Source organism: Oncorhynchus tshawytscha, linkage group LG16 (assembly GCF_018296145.1).
Source record: "Oncorhynchus tshawytscha isolate Ot180627B linkage group LG16, Otsh_v2.0, whole genome shotgun sequence".
Classification (NCBI taxonomy): domain Eukaryota; kingdom Metazoa; phylum Chordata; class Actinopteri; order Salmoniformes; family Salmonidae; genus Oncorhynchus; species Oncorhynchus tshawytscha.
In genome coordinates, this window is record NC_056444.1 from 89530928 (window position 1) to 89545745 (window position 14818).

General features: G+C 46.5%; 1 protein-coding gene across 3 annotated transcripts in view; it reads right to left on the reverse strand.

Moving 5' to 3' along the window:
- Positions 1–6089, reverse strand: part of lad1 (ladinin) — a 92141-nt gene extending 86052 nt beyond the window's left edge. Inside the window, exons 1-3 of one of the 3 annotated variants that reach the window (XM_042299893.1) lie at positions 5909–6089; positions 1299–1493; positions 870–1170 (exon numbers count right to left, since the gene is read on the reverse strand). In XM_042299893.1, the coding sequence (XP_042155827.1) occupies positions 870–1170; positions 1299–1493; positions 5909–5946 (534 nt within the window). In that variant the 5' untranslated portion in view covers positions 5947–6089. Of the gene's footprint in view, positions 1–869; positions 1171–1298; positions 1494–5874 lie in introns of all 3 variants that reach the window. The other 2 variants (XM_042299895.1, XM_042299894.1) reach the window with 2 other exon arrangements.
- Between the last annotated feature and the right edge of the window lie 8729 nt (positions 6090–14818).

Here is a 14818-nt window from a genome sequence, read left to right on the forward strand (position 1 = left end):
ACACCCTGTATGGTAGGGGTTAGGGTTAGAGTCAACACTTGGTACACACCCTGTATGGTAGGGGTTAGGGTCAACACTAGGTACACACCCTGTATGGTAGGGGTTAGGGTTAGAGTTAACACTAGGTACACACCCTGTATGGTAGGGGTTAGGGTTAGAGTACACTAGGTACACACCCTGTATGGTAGGGGTTAGAGTCAATACTAGGTTCACACCCTGTATGGTAGGGGTTAGGGTTAACACTAGTTACACACCCTGTATGGTAGGGGTTAGGGTTAGAGTCACACTAGGTACACACCCTGTATGGTAGGGGTTAGTGTTAACACTAGGTACACACCCTGTATGGTAGGGGTTAGAGTCAACACTAGGTACACGCCCTGTATGGTAGGGGTTAGAGTCAACACTAGGTACACACCCTGTATGGTAGGGGTTAGGGTTAACACTAGGTACACACCCTGTATGGTAGGGGTTAGAGTCAACACTAGGTACACACCCTGTATGGTAGGGGTTAGGGTTAACACTAGGTACACACCCTGTATGGTAGGGGTTAGAGTTAACACTAGGTACACACCCTGTATGGTAGGGGTTAGGGTTAGAATCAACACTAGGTACACACCCTGTATGGTAGGGTTTAGGGTTAGAATCAACACTAGGTACACACCCTGTATGGTAGGGGTTAGAGTCAACACTAGGTTATACATTGCATACAGTACTAACAATGTCTTTACCATCACACACACACACACTCTGTCTTTACTAACACACACAAACACACGTGCGCACGCACACACACAAACACATTCTCTGTCCTTACTGACACACTCACTCATGCACACAAACATCAAAATAGAGCCCTCCTTCCCTCTCACCTGTCTTTCTAAGGGGTTGGTAGGTGTAGGGGTTGAGGGTATGGGTGAAGATATGGATGAGGGTGGGGTTGAGGGTGAAGGTTGGATGGGGGTGTCTATTGGAGGTGTCTGTCTCCCCCCTTCCTCCATATCACCCAATAGCTCCACTCTCCCCTCCTCCCCTCCCTCTCTCCCCTCCTCCCCTCCATCTCTCTCCTCCTCCTCTCCTTTCTGTCGTCTGAGAGTCTCTATGTGTCTGTTCCTCCTCCTCTCGTCTCGAACACTGAGCATCTCCTCAAAGTCCAGCTGGAGCATCTCGGCGCTGTAATACACACAAATAATGAATTGCTGTTCTCCCTCGTATCTCTACAGTGAAAAACGCACTTTGAAGTGTGTGTGTGTGTGTGTGCCTGTGTTTGAGCGTGTGATAACAGGTGTTTGACCTCTGACCTGGTGATGCTTGGAGCATTGTCATTGGTGGGTTGGTTTCCGGGGGTGTGTCGGGGAGAAAGGTCGTTTCCAGGTGAAAGGTCGTTTCCAGGTGAAAGGTCATTGTCGGGGTCAGTGCTGCTATAGCTCCTCTCCTTCCTCCTCCTCTCCCTTTCCACTTCCTCTTCATCCTCCACTGTCCACTGGCGGGCAAGCCTACACAGACCCACAAAGTTTAACACTAGTGACCTAGGCTACTACAGGGACTTTTGAGGATCTCATTAGATTTAAATAAGGCTTTATAACCACAACATGCTTCATAAATCATCTGCATGAAGATGCAGTAGTATGAACAGCTGATGACAGGGTTAGGGACAACAACTCTCTTTGTAGGGTGCTCTCTGTGTGACATGCTGTCTAAGATGGTACTCTGTGTGACATGCTGTCTGAGATGGTACTCTGTGACAAGCTGTCTGAAATGGTACTCTGTGTGACATGCTGTCTGAGATGGTACTCTGTGTGACATGCTGTCTGAGATGGTACTCTGTGACATGCTGTCTGAGATGGTACTCTGTGTGACATGCTGTCTGAGATGGTACTCTGTGTGACATGCTGTCTAAGATGGTACTCTGTGTGACATGTTGTCTGAGATGGTACTCTGTGTGAAATGCTGTCTGAGATGGTACTCTGTGTGACATGCTGTCTGAGATGGTACTCTGTGTGACATGCTGTCTGAGATGGTACTCTGTGACATGCTGTCTAAGATGGTACTCTGTGTGACATGCTGTCTGAGATGGTACTCTGTGCGACATGCTGTCTGAGATGGTACTCAGACAGGGGTCTAAAAAAACTATATGGAATTGTTTTAAGAAGGTCATACCAAGGATAATTTTGCTATTTGATTTACAATTTTAAGACCCCTTGAAGTATCAAAGAAAAACAATTTGATGATTTGGCCTTACTATTAGCCCATACAAAACGCATTGAATAACAGATTCACTACATGGAACATCAGATAGCAAACAATGGAAGGGAAGTTTGTTCTGAAGTGTCTGTCCTATATCTGAGAGATATAAGACACATCAAGACTATAATTGTTTTTACATGTTGAGTCACCATATATACTGTACGTCCACTCATTTTTTCAACTGCTACTGGGGGACCTTCAGACAGGCTACCCTGGGGCGGCAGGGTAGCCTAGTGGTTAGAGCGTTGGACTAGTGACCGGAAGGTTGCAAGTTCAAATCCCAGAACTGACAAGGTACAAATCTGAACAGGCAATTAACCCACATGTTCCATGAAGTGCTTTGAGAGACTAGTCATTGAAATCACCTCCACCCTACCTGAACCCTTGACCCATTTGCTTACCGCCCAAATAGGTCCACAGATGATGCAATCTCAACCACACTGCACACTGCCCTAACCCATCTGGACAAGAGGAATACCTACCTATGTGAGAATGCTGTTCATCGACTACAGCTCGGCATTCAACACCATAGTACCCTCCAAGCTCGTCATCAAGCTCGAGACCCTGGGTCTCGACCCCGCCCTGTGCAACTGGGTACTGGACTTCCTGACGGGCCGCCCCCAGGTGGTGAGGGTAGGCAACAACATCTCCTCCCCGCTGATCCTCAACACTGGGGCCCCACAAGGGTGCGTTCTGAGCCCTCTCCTGTACTCCCTGTTCACCCACGACTGCGTGGCCATGCACGCCTCCAACTCAATCATCAAGTTTGCGGACGACACAACAGTGGTAGGCTTGATTACCAACAACGACGAGACGGCCTACAGGGAGGAGGTGAGGGCCCTCGGAGTGTGGTGTCAGGAAAATAACCTCACACTCAACGTCAACAAAACTAAGGAGATGATTGTGGACTTCAGGAAACAGCAGAGGGAACACCCCCCTATCCACATCGATAGAACAGTAGTGGAGAGGGTAGCAAGTTTTAAGTTCCTCGGCATACACATCACAGACAAACTGAATTGGTCCACTCACACAGACAGCATCTTGAGGAAGGCGCAGCAGCGCCTCTTCAACCTCAGGAGGCTGAAGAAATTCGGCTTGTCACCAAAAGCACTCACAAACTTCTACAGATGCACAATCGAGAGCATCCTGGCGGGCTGTATCACCGCCTGGTATGGCAACTGCACCGCCCTCAACCGTAAGGCTCTCCAGAGGGTAGTGAGGTCTGCACAACGCATCACCGGGGGCAAACTACCTGCCCTCCAGGACACCTACACCACCCGATGCTACAGGAAGGCCATAAAGATCATCAAGGACATCAACCACCCGAGCCACTGCCTGTTCACCCCGCTGTCATCCAGAAGGCGAGGTCAGTACAGGTGCATCAAAGCTGGGACCGAGAGACTGAAAAACAGCTTCTATCTCAAGGCCATCAGACTGTTAAACAGCCACCACTAACATTGAGTGGCTACTGCCAACACACTGTCAATGACACTGACTCTACTCCAGCCACTTTAATCATGAGAATTGATGGGAAATGATGTAAATATATCACTAGCCACTTTAAACAATGCTACCTTATATAATGTTACTTACCCTACATTGTTCATCTCATATGCATACGTTGATACTGTACTCTATATCATCGACTGCATCCTTATGTAATACATGTATCACTAGCCACTTTAACTATGCCACTTGGTTTACATACTTATCTCATATGTATATACTGTACTCGATATCATCTACTGTATCTTGCCTATGCTGCTCTGTACCATCACTCATTCATATATCCTTATGTACATATTCTTTATTCCCTTACACTGTGTATAAGACAGTAGTTTTTTTTGGAATTGTTAGTTAGATTACTTGCTTTTTATTACTGCATTGTCGGAACTAGAAGCACAAGCATTTCGCTACACTCGCATTAACATCTGCTAACCATGTGTATGTGACAAATAAAATTTGATTTGATTTGATTTTGCCTGGTTAAATAAAAAAAATAATGTCTTGTGGGGCCTGTGGGTGTCTTAGAGCAAAACAACCACCATGTACAGTGTTTGTGAGAGTCTCACCTTTCCATTTAGGTTTTAGGGTTATTAGTATGTATCCCAAACTGTTGGGACGCTACAGACAGAAGGTGGCAGATCGGCTATACCGACTTCAGACGAGTCCCACGAAGCCTATGAGGGCCAGACACTGCTCTAGCGCCATCACCTTTCATCGCAGATGCAGAAGCACGACATGGGTGGATGCAGTGGATTGAGACGGATCTCATCCAGATATCTTTAGCTTCGACTGACTTTAGGGGGTTAACAACAGCAACATCACAGGACCCACACAACATCCACCTCAATCCGATCCGTCATCTGATCAGCTTTCACTTTCCTTATCAATATCATGATCAACGACAGCAGTCACGAACCTCGGAAGACCATTCACTATTTACAAAAACAAAACAACATTCTGTTCTAACCATCTAAATCATCATTGATGTAAGATTCACAGCGATAACAGGTATCTATTAGTGCGCAGCGCAGCTCTACTATAAATGAATTGTAGGCTATCGGTTATCGTTACAATCCTGACAGAAAGTCACCACAAACTAAAGCCTCATGTCCACCAGACACATCAAACTCTTTGTGTTCTGGTGGAAGTCATTCATTGTCAATAGAGCAGTCCAACACACTACATTGGGGGCACCGCACTAGGCTGCGGTGCGTTCTGGTGGAAGTCATTTATTGTCAATAGAGCAGTCCAACACACTACATTGGGGGCACCGCACTAGGCTGCGGTGCGTTCTGGTGGAAGTAATTTATTGTCAATAGAGCAGTCCAACACACTACATTGGGGGCACCGCACTAGGCTGCGGTGCGTTCTGGTGGAAGTAATTTATTGTCAATAGAGCAGTCCAACACACTACATTGGGGGCACCGCACTAGGCTGCGGTGCGTTCTGGTGGAAGTAATTTATTGTCAATAGAGCAGTCCAACACACTACATTGGGGGCACCGCACTAGGCTGCGGTGCGTTCTGGTGGAAGTAATTTATTGTCAATAGAGCAGTCCAACACACTACATTGGGGGCACCGCACTAGGCTGCGGTGCGTTCTGGTGGAAGTCATTTATTGTCAATAGAGCAGTCCAACACACTACATTGGGGGCACCGCACTAGGCTGCAGTGCGTTCTGGTGGAAGTCATTTATTGTCAATAGAGCAGTCCAACACACTACATTGGGGGCACCGCACTAGGCTGCGGTGCGTTCTGGTGGAAGTCATTTATTGTCAATAGAGCAGTCCAACACACTACATTGGGGGCACCGCACTCAAAGTAATTTATTGTCAATAGAGCAGTCCAACACACTACATTGGGGGCACCGCACTAGGCTGCGGTGCGTTCTGGTGGAAGTAATTTATTGTCAATAGAGCAGTCCAACACGCTACATTGGGGGCACCGCACTAGGCTGCGGTGCGTTCTGTGTACTGCATGCATTCAATATTTTCACATTTCTTTACCAGGCGGCGATACACATTGACTCCAACTAGCTAGCTTTCAGCTAGTTACAAAGTATAGCACATATATTTAAAGTACGGAAAATGTGGGCTAGACAACCGGCAAAACAACACGCATGTACCTCTGGTGAACATCAGGTGTAAACCAGCTCTTACCGGGACAGAGCCGACCAGTTCTTCCGGATTATGGACATGGCAGCTGGGGTCCCAGTCAAGTTGAGGTCGGCTGGGAGGAAATTTAGTCGGGTAAAGCGTCTGAGGCACTTCGCTGAGTGGCTGTCAGAGTCGAATCAGTCAGCGGAACGAATTATAGTCCACCTTTACCCTGCTAGATCACATGACCTAACTAACTACCTGGGAGAGAGAGAGGGACAGAGGGAGAGAGGGTGGTAATGTTTTGGATCTTGTCCATATATAGTTATGAAGGCAGTTCACTTCTAATAGCTGTAGTTTGATTAACGAGGTCAGGTGAATATAGACAGGAACACCCAACAGAGAGATATAAGGGCATTCAGTTTGTCTAATATACTTCATCTTTCTACTTCTCCAGTTGTGCCCTGCATGCAGCCTTTCCTACTGTTAGGGATAGGGTTACCTATACTACTGTTAGTGAGCTGAAAAAGGCAAAGACCAGGTACAGTCAGGAACATCTTTGATGTATTTAATAATGCTGAACTGTACAGAGTCTTTCAGTGTGACTGAGTCACTGTTTGTTCTAAAGGCCTGTGTGTGTGTATGTGTATGTGTGTGTGTGTGTGTGTGTGTGTGTGTGTGTGTGTGTGTGTGTGTGTGTGTGTGTGTGTTGTTGTTCTACAGATCTGTATAAGACCACACCTTCACCTAAAGACAGACAAGTGTACTGGACTTTACTCATAGCAATCTTACCTACAACCGTGTGTGTTTGTTCTACAGATCTGTATAAGACCACACCTTCACCTAAAGACAGACAAGTGTACTGGACTTTACTCATAGCAATCTTACCTACAACCGTGTGTGTGTGTCTTCAGTGTGATTATGTAACTCGTCAGCACTCTTCCTCCTTTTTCTAACAAAGGACCACACAGACACAAACACGGACCTTAAGCCTACAGAGAGCAAGACACACACACACATACACACACACACACACACACACACACACACCAAAGGCTATTTACATCAGAAAAGATGAGTGGGAAAGCTACAGGAAGAGAGTCAGAGTCCTTGAACTAATAAGAGTCTAAGCTCTGTCTAAGATGGGGGTACTACTAAGCTATATGGAATTGTTTTAAAAAGGTCATACCTAGGTTAATTTAGCGATTTGATTTTGAATTTGAATTTAGCCCTTGAAGTATCAAAAAAATATATAGAAAAAATATTTTGATAAAAATAGTAGCCTTACTGCTATTAGCAAAAAAACAAACATTTAATAACAGATTCGTTACGTGGAACAACTGATAGTCCCCACTCCCCGTGTGTCTGACTTATATCTGAGGGATTTAATAATTATCAGGAAACCTTTGCAAATTTTTTTTTTTTTTCATTTATTCATTTATTTTTGGCACAAAGCAGTCTCTCAGACGAGTCTTGTGAGACCTGTTTGTAAGTAGATATCTCTAGCTTAAACTGATGGATTTTTATGGGTATATTTTATTATGCTAATTCGATTTCCTCGGGGGTTAGTGTTCTAGTGTTTTAGTGTTCTCTAGAGAAGTGCTTTACAGTCATGTAAAACACACAGAGATCATGACGGCATTTAACTGCCTTAAAGCATACAACTTGACTATCAATAGACCGATATGAACTGTGTGCATGACGTCATTGTTTGATTGTCATTTGACTATTTACTTAGATTCGATTTGATAGAAGACCTGCAAGCACACACACACACACACACACACACACACACACACACACACACACACACACACACACACACACACACACACACACACACACACACACACACACACACACACACACACACACACACACACACACACAGACACACAGACACACACAGAGAGAGAGAGAGATCTCTAGCCTAAACTGACAGATTTTTATGGGGATGTTTTAATTATGCTAATTAAATTTCATAGTGGAAACACATATACAGAGAGAGGAAAAAAAGAGAGGTGCTATGACTTTTTAGGAGTTTCTATGGGTGTGTTGCTATGAGTTGCTATGGGTTGCTATGGGTTTCTATGGGTTGCTATGGGTTTCTATGGGTTGCTATGAGTTTCTATGGGTTGATATGAGTTTCTATGGGTTGATATGAGTTGCTATGAGTTTCTATGGGTGTGTTGCTTTGGGTTGCAATGGGTTGCTATGAGTTTCTATGGGTTGCTATGAGTTTCTATGGGTTTCTATGAGTTTATATGGGTTGCTATTAGTTTCTATGGGTTGCTATAAGTTTCTATGGATTACTATGGGTTGCCATGAGTTTCTATGGGTTGCTATGCATTGCTATGAGTTTCTATGGATTGGTATTAGTTGGGGAGGACGGCAGGCAGGCTCAGGTCAGGCAGAGGTTGGTAATCCAGAGGTGGAGCAAAAGTACAGGACAGCAGGCAGGCTCAGGGTCAGGGTCAGGGACAGGCAGAGTGGTCAGGCAGGCAGGCTCAGGGTCAGGGACAGGCAGAGTGGTCAGGCAGGCAGGCTCAGGGTCAAGGACAGGCAGAGTGCTCAGGCAGGCAGGGTCAGGGACAGGCAGTGGTCAGGCAGGCAGGGTCAGGGACAGGCAGAGTGGTCAGGCAGGGTCAGGGACAGGCAGAGTGGTCAGGCAAATCAAATCAAATGTATTTATATAGCCCTTCGTACATCAGCTGATATCTCAAAGTGCTGTACAGAAACCCAGCCTAAAACCCCAAACAGCAAGCAATGCAGGTGTAGAAGCACGGTGGCTAGGAAAAACTCCCTAGAAAGGCCAAAACCTAGGAAGAAACCTAGAGAGGAACCAGGCTATGTGGGGTGGCCTGTCCTCTTCTGGCTGTGCCGGGTGGAGATCATAACAGAACATGGCCAAGATGTCCAAATGTTCATAAATGACCAGCATGGTCAAATAATAATAATCACAGGCAGAACAGTTGAAACTGGAGCAGCAGCACAGCCAGGTGGACTGGGGACAGCAAGGAGTCATCATGCCAGGTAGTCCTGAGGCATGGTCCTAGAAATCAGGCCCTGCGAGAGAGAGAGAAAAAGAGAGAGAATTAGAGAGAGCATACTTAAAATCACACAGGACACCGGATAGGACAGGAGAAGTACTCCAGATAGGGTCAGGGACAGGCAGAGTGGTCAGGTACAGGGTCAGGACAGGCAGAGTGGTCAGGTAGGCTCAGGGTCAGGGACCGGCAGAGTGGTCAGGTACAGGGTCAGGACAGGCAGAGTGGTCAGGTAGGCTCAGGGTCAGGGACAGGCAGAGTGGTCAGGCACAGGGTAGGACAGGCAGAGTGGTCAGGTAGGCTCAGGGTCAGGGACCTGCAGAGTGGTCAGGAACAGGGTCAGGGACAGGCAGTGGTCAGGCAGGCAGGGTCAGGGACAGGCAGAGTGGTCAGGCAGGTAGGCTCAGGGACAGGCAGAGTGGTCAGGCAGGGTCAGGGACAGGCAGAGTGGTCAGGCAAATCAAATCAAATGTATTTATATAGCCCTTCGTACATCAGCTGATATCTCAAAGTGCTGTACAGAAACCCAGCCTAAAACCCCAAACAGCAAGCAATGCAGGTGTAGAAGCACAGTGGCTAGGAAAAACTCCCTAGAAAGGCCAAAACCTAGGAAGAAACCTAGAGAGGAACCAGGCTATGTGGGGTGGCCTGTCCTCTTCTGGCTGTGCCGGGTGGAGATTATAACAGAACATGGCCAAGATGTCCAAATGTTCATAAATGACCAGCATGGTCAAATAACAATAATCACAGGCAGAACAGTTGTAACTGGAGCAGCAGCACAGCCAGGTGTACTGGGGACAGCAAGGAGTCATCATGCCAGGTAGTCCTGAGGCATGGTCCTAGGGCTCAGGTGCTGCAAGAGAGAGAGAAAAAGAGAGAGAATTAGAGAGAGCATACTTAAATTCACACAGGACACCGGATAGGACAGGAGAAGTACTCCAGATAGGGTCAGGGACAGGCCGAGTGGTCAGGTACAGGGTCAGTACAGGCAGAGTGGTCAGGTAGGCTCAGGGTCAGGGACCGGCAGAGTGGTCAGGCAGGTAGGCTGAGTGTCAGGGACAGGCAGAGTGGTCAGGTACAGGGTCAGGACAGGCAACGTTCAAAACCCAGGAGGATGAGAAAAGAGAAACTGGAAAAATCAGGAGCTGAGACACAAAATGCTGGTAGGCTTAAACAAACAAGACGAACTGGCAACAGACAGACAGAAAACACAGGTAATTCTTATTTTTTTGTACATGTTTTCAAGCCCTTATTTTTGGCACAAAGCAGTCTCTCAGACGAGTCTTGTGAGACCTGTTTGTAGGTAGATATCTCTAGCTTAAACTGATGGATTTTTATGGGTATATTTTATTATGCTAATTCGATTTCCTCGGGGGTTAGTGTTCTAGTGTTTTAGTGTTCTCTAGAGAAGTGCTTTACAGTCATGTAAAACACACAGAGATCATGACGGCATTTAACTGCCTTAAAGCATACAACTTGACTATCAATAGACCGATATGAACTGTGTGCATGACGTCATTGTTTGATTGTCATTTGACTATTTACTTAGAATAGATTTGATAGAAGACCTGCAAGCACACACACACACACACACACACACACACACACAGAGAGAGAGAGAGAGAGATCTCTAGCTTAAACTGACAGATTTTTATGGGGATGTTTTAATTATGCTAATTTGATTTCATAGGCGAAACACATATCAAATCAAATCAAATCAAATTTATTTATATAGCCCTTCGTACATCAGCTGATATCTCAAAGTGCTGTACAGAAACCCAGCCTAAAACCCCAAACAGCAAGCAATGCAGGTGTAGAAGCACGGTGGCTAGGAAAAACTCCCTAGAAAGGCCAAAACCTAGGAAGAAACCTAGAGAGGAACCAGGCTATGTGGGGTGGCCAGTCCTCTTCTGGCTGTGCCGGGTGGAGATTTTAACAGAACATGGCCAAGATGTTCAAAATGACCAGCATGGTCGAATAATAATAAGGCAGAACAGTTGAAACTGGAGCAGCAGCATGGTCAGGTGGACTGGGGACAGCAAGGAGTCATCATGTCAGGTAGTCCTGGGGCATGGTCCTAGGGCTCAGGTCCTCCGAGAGAGAGAAAGAAAGAGAAGGAGAGAATTAGAGAACGCACACTTAGATTCACACAGGACACCGAATAGGACAGGAGAAGTACTCCAGATATAACAAACTGACCCTAGCCCCCCGACACATAAACTACTGCAGCATAAATACTGGAGGCTGAGACAGGAGGGGTCATACAGAGAGAGGAAAAAAAGATAGAGGTGCTGTGACTTTTTAGGAGTTTCTATGGGTTGCTATGAGTTGCTATGGGTTGATATGAGTTGCTATGAGTTTCTATGGGTTGCTATTAGTTTCTATGTGTTGATATGAGTTTCTATGGGGGTTTATGGGTTGCTGTTAGTTTCTATGTGTTTCTATGGGTTGCTATGAGTTGCTATGGGTTGCTACTAGTTTCTATGGGTTGCTATTAGTTTATTTTTATTTATTTTTATTTATTTTATTTCACCTTTATTTAACCAGGTAGGCTAGTTGAGAACAAGTTCTCATTTACAACTGCGACCTGGCCAAGATAAAGCATAGCAGTGTGAGCAGACAACACAGAGTTACACATGGAATAAACAAATTAACAAGTCAATAACACAGTAGAAAACAAAGGGGGAGTCTATATACAATGTACAATGTGTGCAAAAGGCATGAGGAGGTAGACGAATAGTTACAATTTTGCAGATTAACACTGGAGTGATATATGATCAGATGGTCATGTACAGGTAGAGATATTGGTGTGCAAAAGAGCAGAAAAGTAAATAAATAAAAACAGTATGGGGATGAGGTAGGTGAAAATGGGTGGGCTATTTAGGGGATTATGGCAGGCAGGCTCAGGCCAGGCAGAGGTCTGTAATCCAGAGGTGAAGCAAAGGTACAGGACAGCAGGCAGGCTCAGGGTCAGGGACAGGCAGAGTGGTCAGGCATGCAGGCTCAGGGTCAGGGTCAGGGACAGGCAGAGTGGTCAGGCAGGCAGGCTCAGGGTCAGGGACAGGCAGAGTGGTCAGACAGGTAGGCTCAGGGTCAGGGACAGGGAGAGTGGTCAGGTGGGCGGGTACATGGTCAGGACAGGTAACGATCAAAAACCAGGAGGATGAGAAAAGAGAAACTGGAAAAGCAGGAGCTGAGACACAAAAGGCTGGTAGGCTTGAACAAACAAGACGAACTGGCAACAGACAGACAGATAACACAGGTATAAGTACACAGGGGATAACGGGGAAGATGGGCGACACCTGGGGAGTGGTGGTTACAATCACAAAGACAGGTGAAACAGGTCACGGCATGACAGTACTCCACCCCCCCTTTTAGGGACGTCCACCTGGGCGGATACCTGGTTGACTGGGGTGCCAGCGATGAAAGTCGGCGATGTGGGCCGTGTCCAGGATGTATTTAGCGAGAACCCAGCTCCTCTCCACCGGGCCATAACCCTCCCTGTCAACCAGGTACTGGAAACCCCTGCACAGTGGTCGAACCCTCATGAGGCATCTCACCATGTACACTGGCTGGCCATCGATGACACGGGGGGAGGGATGGGCCTAGAAACAGAAGACAAGGGGCAGTCAGAAATGGTTTTGACTCGAGACACAGAAAAGGTAGGAAGGGGCAACAGAGGATGAACAGCGGAGGGGCTAATGATCTTGTAGCGGGGGGGATAGATTCTTAGATACTGGTTGGTGCTGCGGAAGCGAAGTGGCCCAGGCCTTACTGAACCCCTCCCAGAGGACCTGCTTCTGTTCTGTGAAGGGAGTAGTACACAGCGTTGTACAAGATCTTCAGTTTCTTGGCAATTTCTCACATGGAATAGCCTTCATTTCTTAGAACAAAAATAGACTAAGGACTTTCAGAAGAAAGTACTTTGTTTCTGGACATTTTGAGATGTAATCGAACCCACAAATGCTGATGCTCCAGATACTCAACTAGTCTAAAGGCCAGTTTTATTGCTTCTTTAATCAGCACAACAGTTTTCAGTTTTGCTAACATAATTTCTAATGATCACTTAGCCTTTTAAATAATAAACTTGGAACACAATGTGCCATTGGAACACAGGAGTGATGGTTGCTGATAATGGGCCTCTGTACACCTATGTAGATATTCCACAAAAAAATCAGCCTTTTCCAGCTACAATAGTCATTTACAACATTAACAATGTCTACACTGTATTTCTGATCAATTTGATGTTATTTTAATGGCCCAAAAATGTGCTTTTCTTTCAAAAACAAGGAAATGTCTAAGTGACCCAAAACTTTTGAACGGTAGGGTATATTATCATGCCTTTCACACATATTATCCAGATTCTGACTGTTAGCACTTTATGGTCTATAGGAGCTTCCCACCAGAATGGGTTTTAGGTGAGGCAGATGAACCTGTAGGGTTAGGGTTAGGGTTAGGGTTAGGGTAGGGTTAGGGTTAGGGTTAGGGTGAGGGTGAGGGTTAGGGTGAGGGTTGAGGGTTAGGGTTAGGGTTAGGGGTTAGGGTTAGGGTTAGGTTTCTAGTTTAGAGTCGGTTGATCCACTTCCATCTCTGACACGTGGAAACCGGAGGGGGGAAGGGAGGGGGTGCACTCCACATCATATGCGCGTAGGCCGGAGGGGTCCGGGCGCAACCGGCCAAAGTTGTAGGCCCATGGTTGCCCACTTGTAGATTAACCCGTTGGTTGGGTTTAAAGACTGTCTGTCTGTAGGGTTAGAGTTAGGTATAGTTTTTGGAATGGTTAAGGTTAGGGTTAAGGTTTAGGGTAAGGTATATTTTTTTGAATGGTTAGGGTTAGGGTGAAGGTTAGGGTAAGGTATAGTTTTTAGAATGGTTAAGGTTAGGGTTAGGGTTAAGGTTAGGTATGGGTTTTAGAGTGGTTAAGGTTAGGGTTAGGGTTAGGGTAAGGTATAGTTTTTAGAGTGGTTAAGGTTAGGTTTAGGTAGGTCTGTCAACTCGACGTAGGATCAGGCAAAACCCTTGAGTTGCGTACCTTATGCAGGTCCGGTCCTCGGTTGGTTGCCTTGTGTCCATGTCGAGTGGTATGGTCATGATGTCTAGGTCCGCTTGTCAAAGGAAGTGGAAAGCATAGTGCAACCTAGGAGTTTACTCCCCATCGGATCCTTCTTTTTTAGCTCCAAGTTGTCTATGTATTTACTTCTGTGTTCGTCAGTCTTTTGGTCCTGGATGTTTTCAATCTTGTGTGTAATTAGGAGTTATTCCCTTCCAGGATCCTAACTCTGAATTAACCCATGTCTAGTCGAATCCAGCTGGTCTGTATGGGTATACCTGGCGTAGGATCAGGGTTAGGGTTAGGGTTAGGGTTAGGGTTAGGGGTTAGGGGTTAGGGTTAGGGTTAGGTTGTTTGGTGGAGCAAACAAAGAGACAAGGAGGAAGGCAGGAGAGAGAAGCTATGAGCAGCAGACCAAGACGCGACTGTGGGCTTTGTTCCAAGCAGAATATTGTGCGGCTAGACCGGCATTTCAAGTCTGTACATGCACTTAAGTCCGGTATTATGGAATGGACAAATGCTATGCATTTTAGCCGGTTTTCGACTGAGAGACAGCAGCCCGAATCAGGGCAGTATATGCAGCCTGACAACGGTGTTGAACCGCGGCCGGAGGACCCTGTGATTTTGCAGTGTTTTGAAAGTGAGTTGCCTGTGGAGCAGCAGCTGGTGGACGAGGGTGAGCAGCAGCTGGTGGACGAGGGTGAGCAGACGGCAGGTGCGTCGGCGGCGGTGCAGCCAACCAGTCAGGTCGGTAGTGAACCGTGCTCGGAACCGAGGGAGCAAGGCTGCGTCGTGGCGACTTCCACGGAGAGCGAGAGTGATGAAGACGGCGGCGTGCCGTCCAGAATTGAGGTTTTGAGTAATGCAATTTTGACT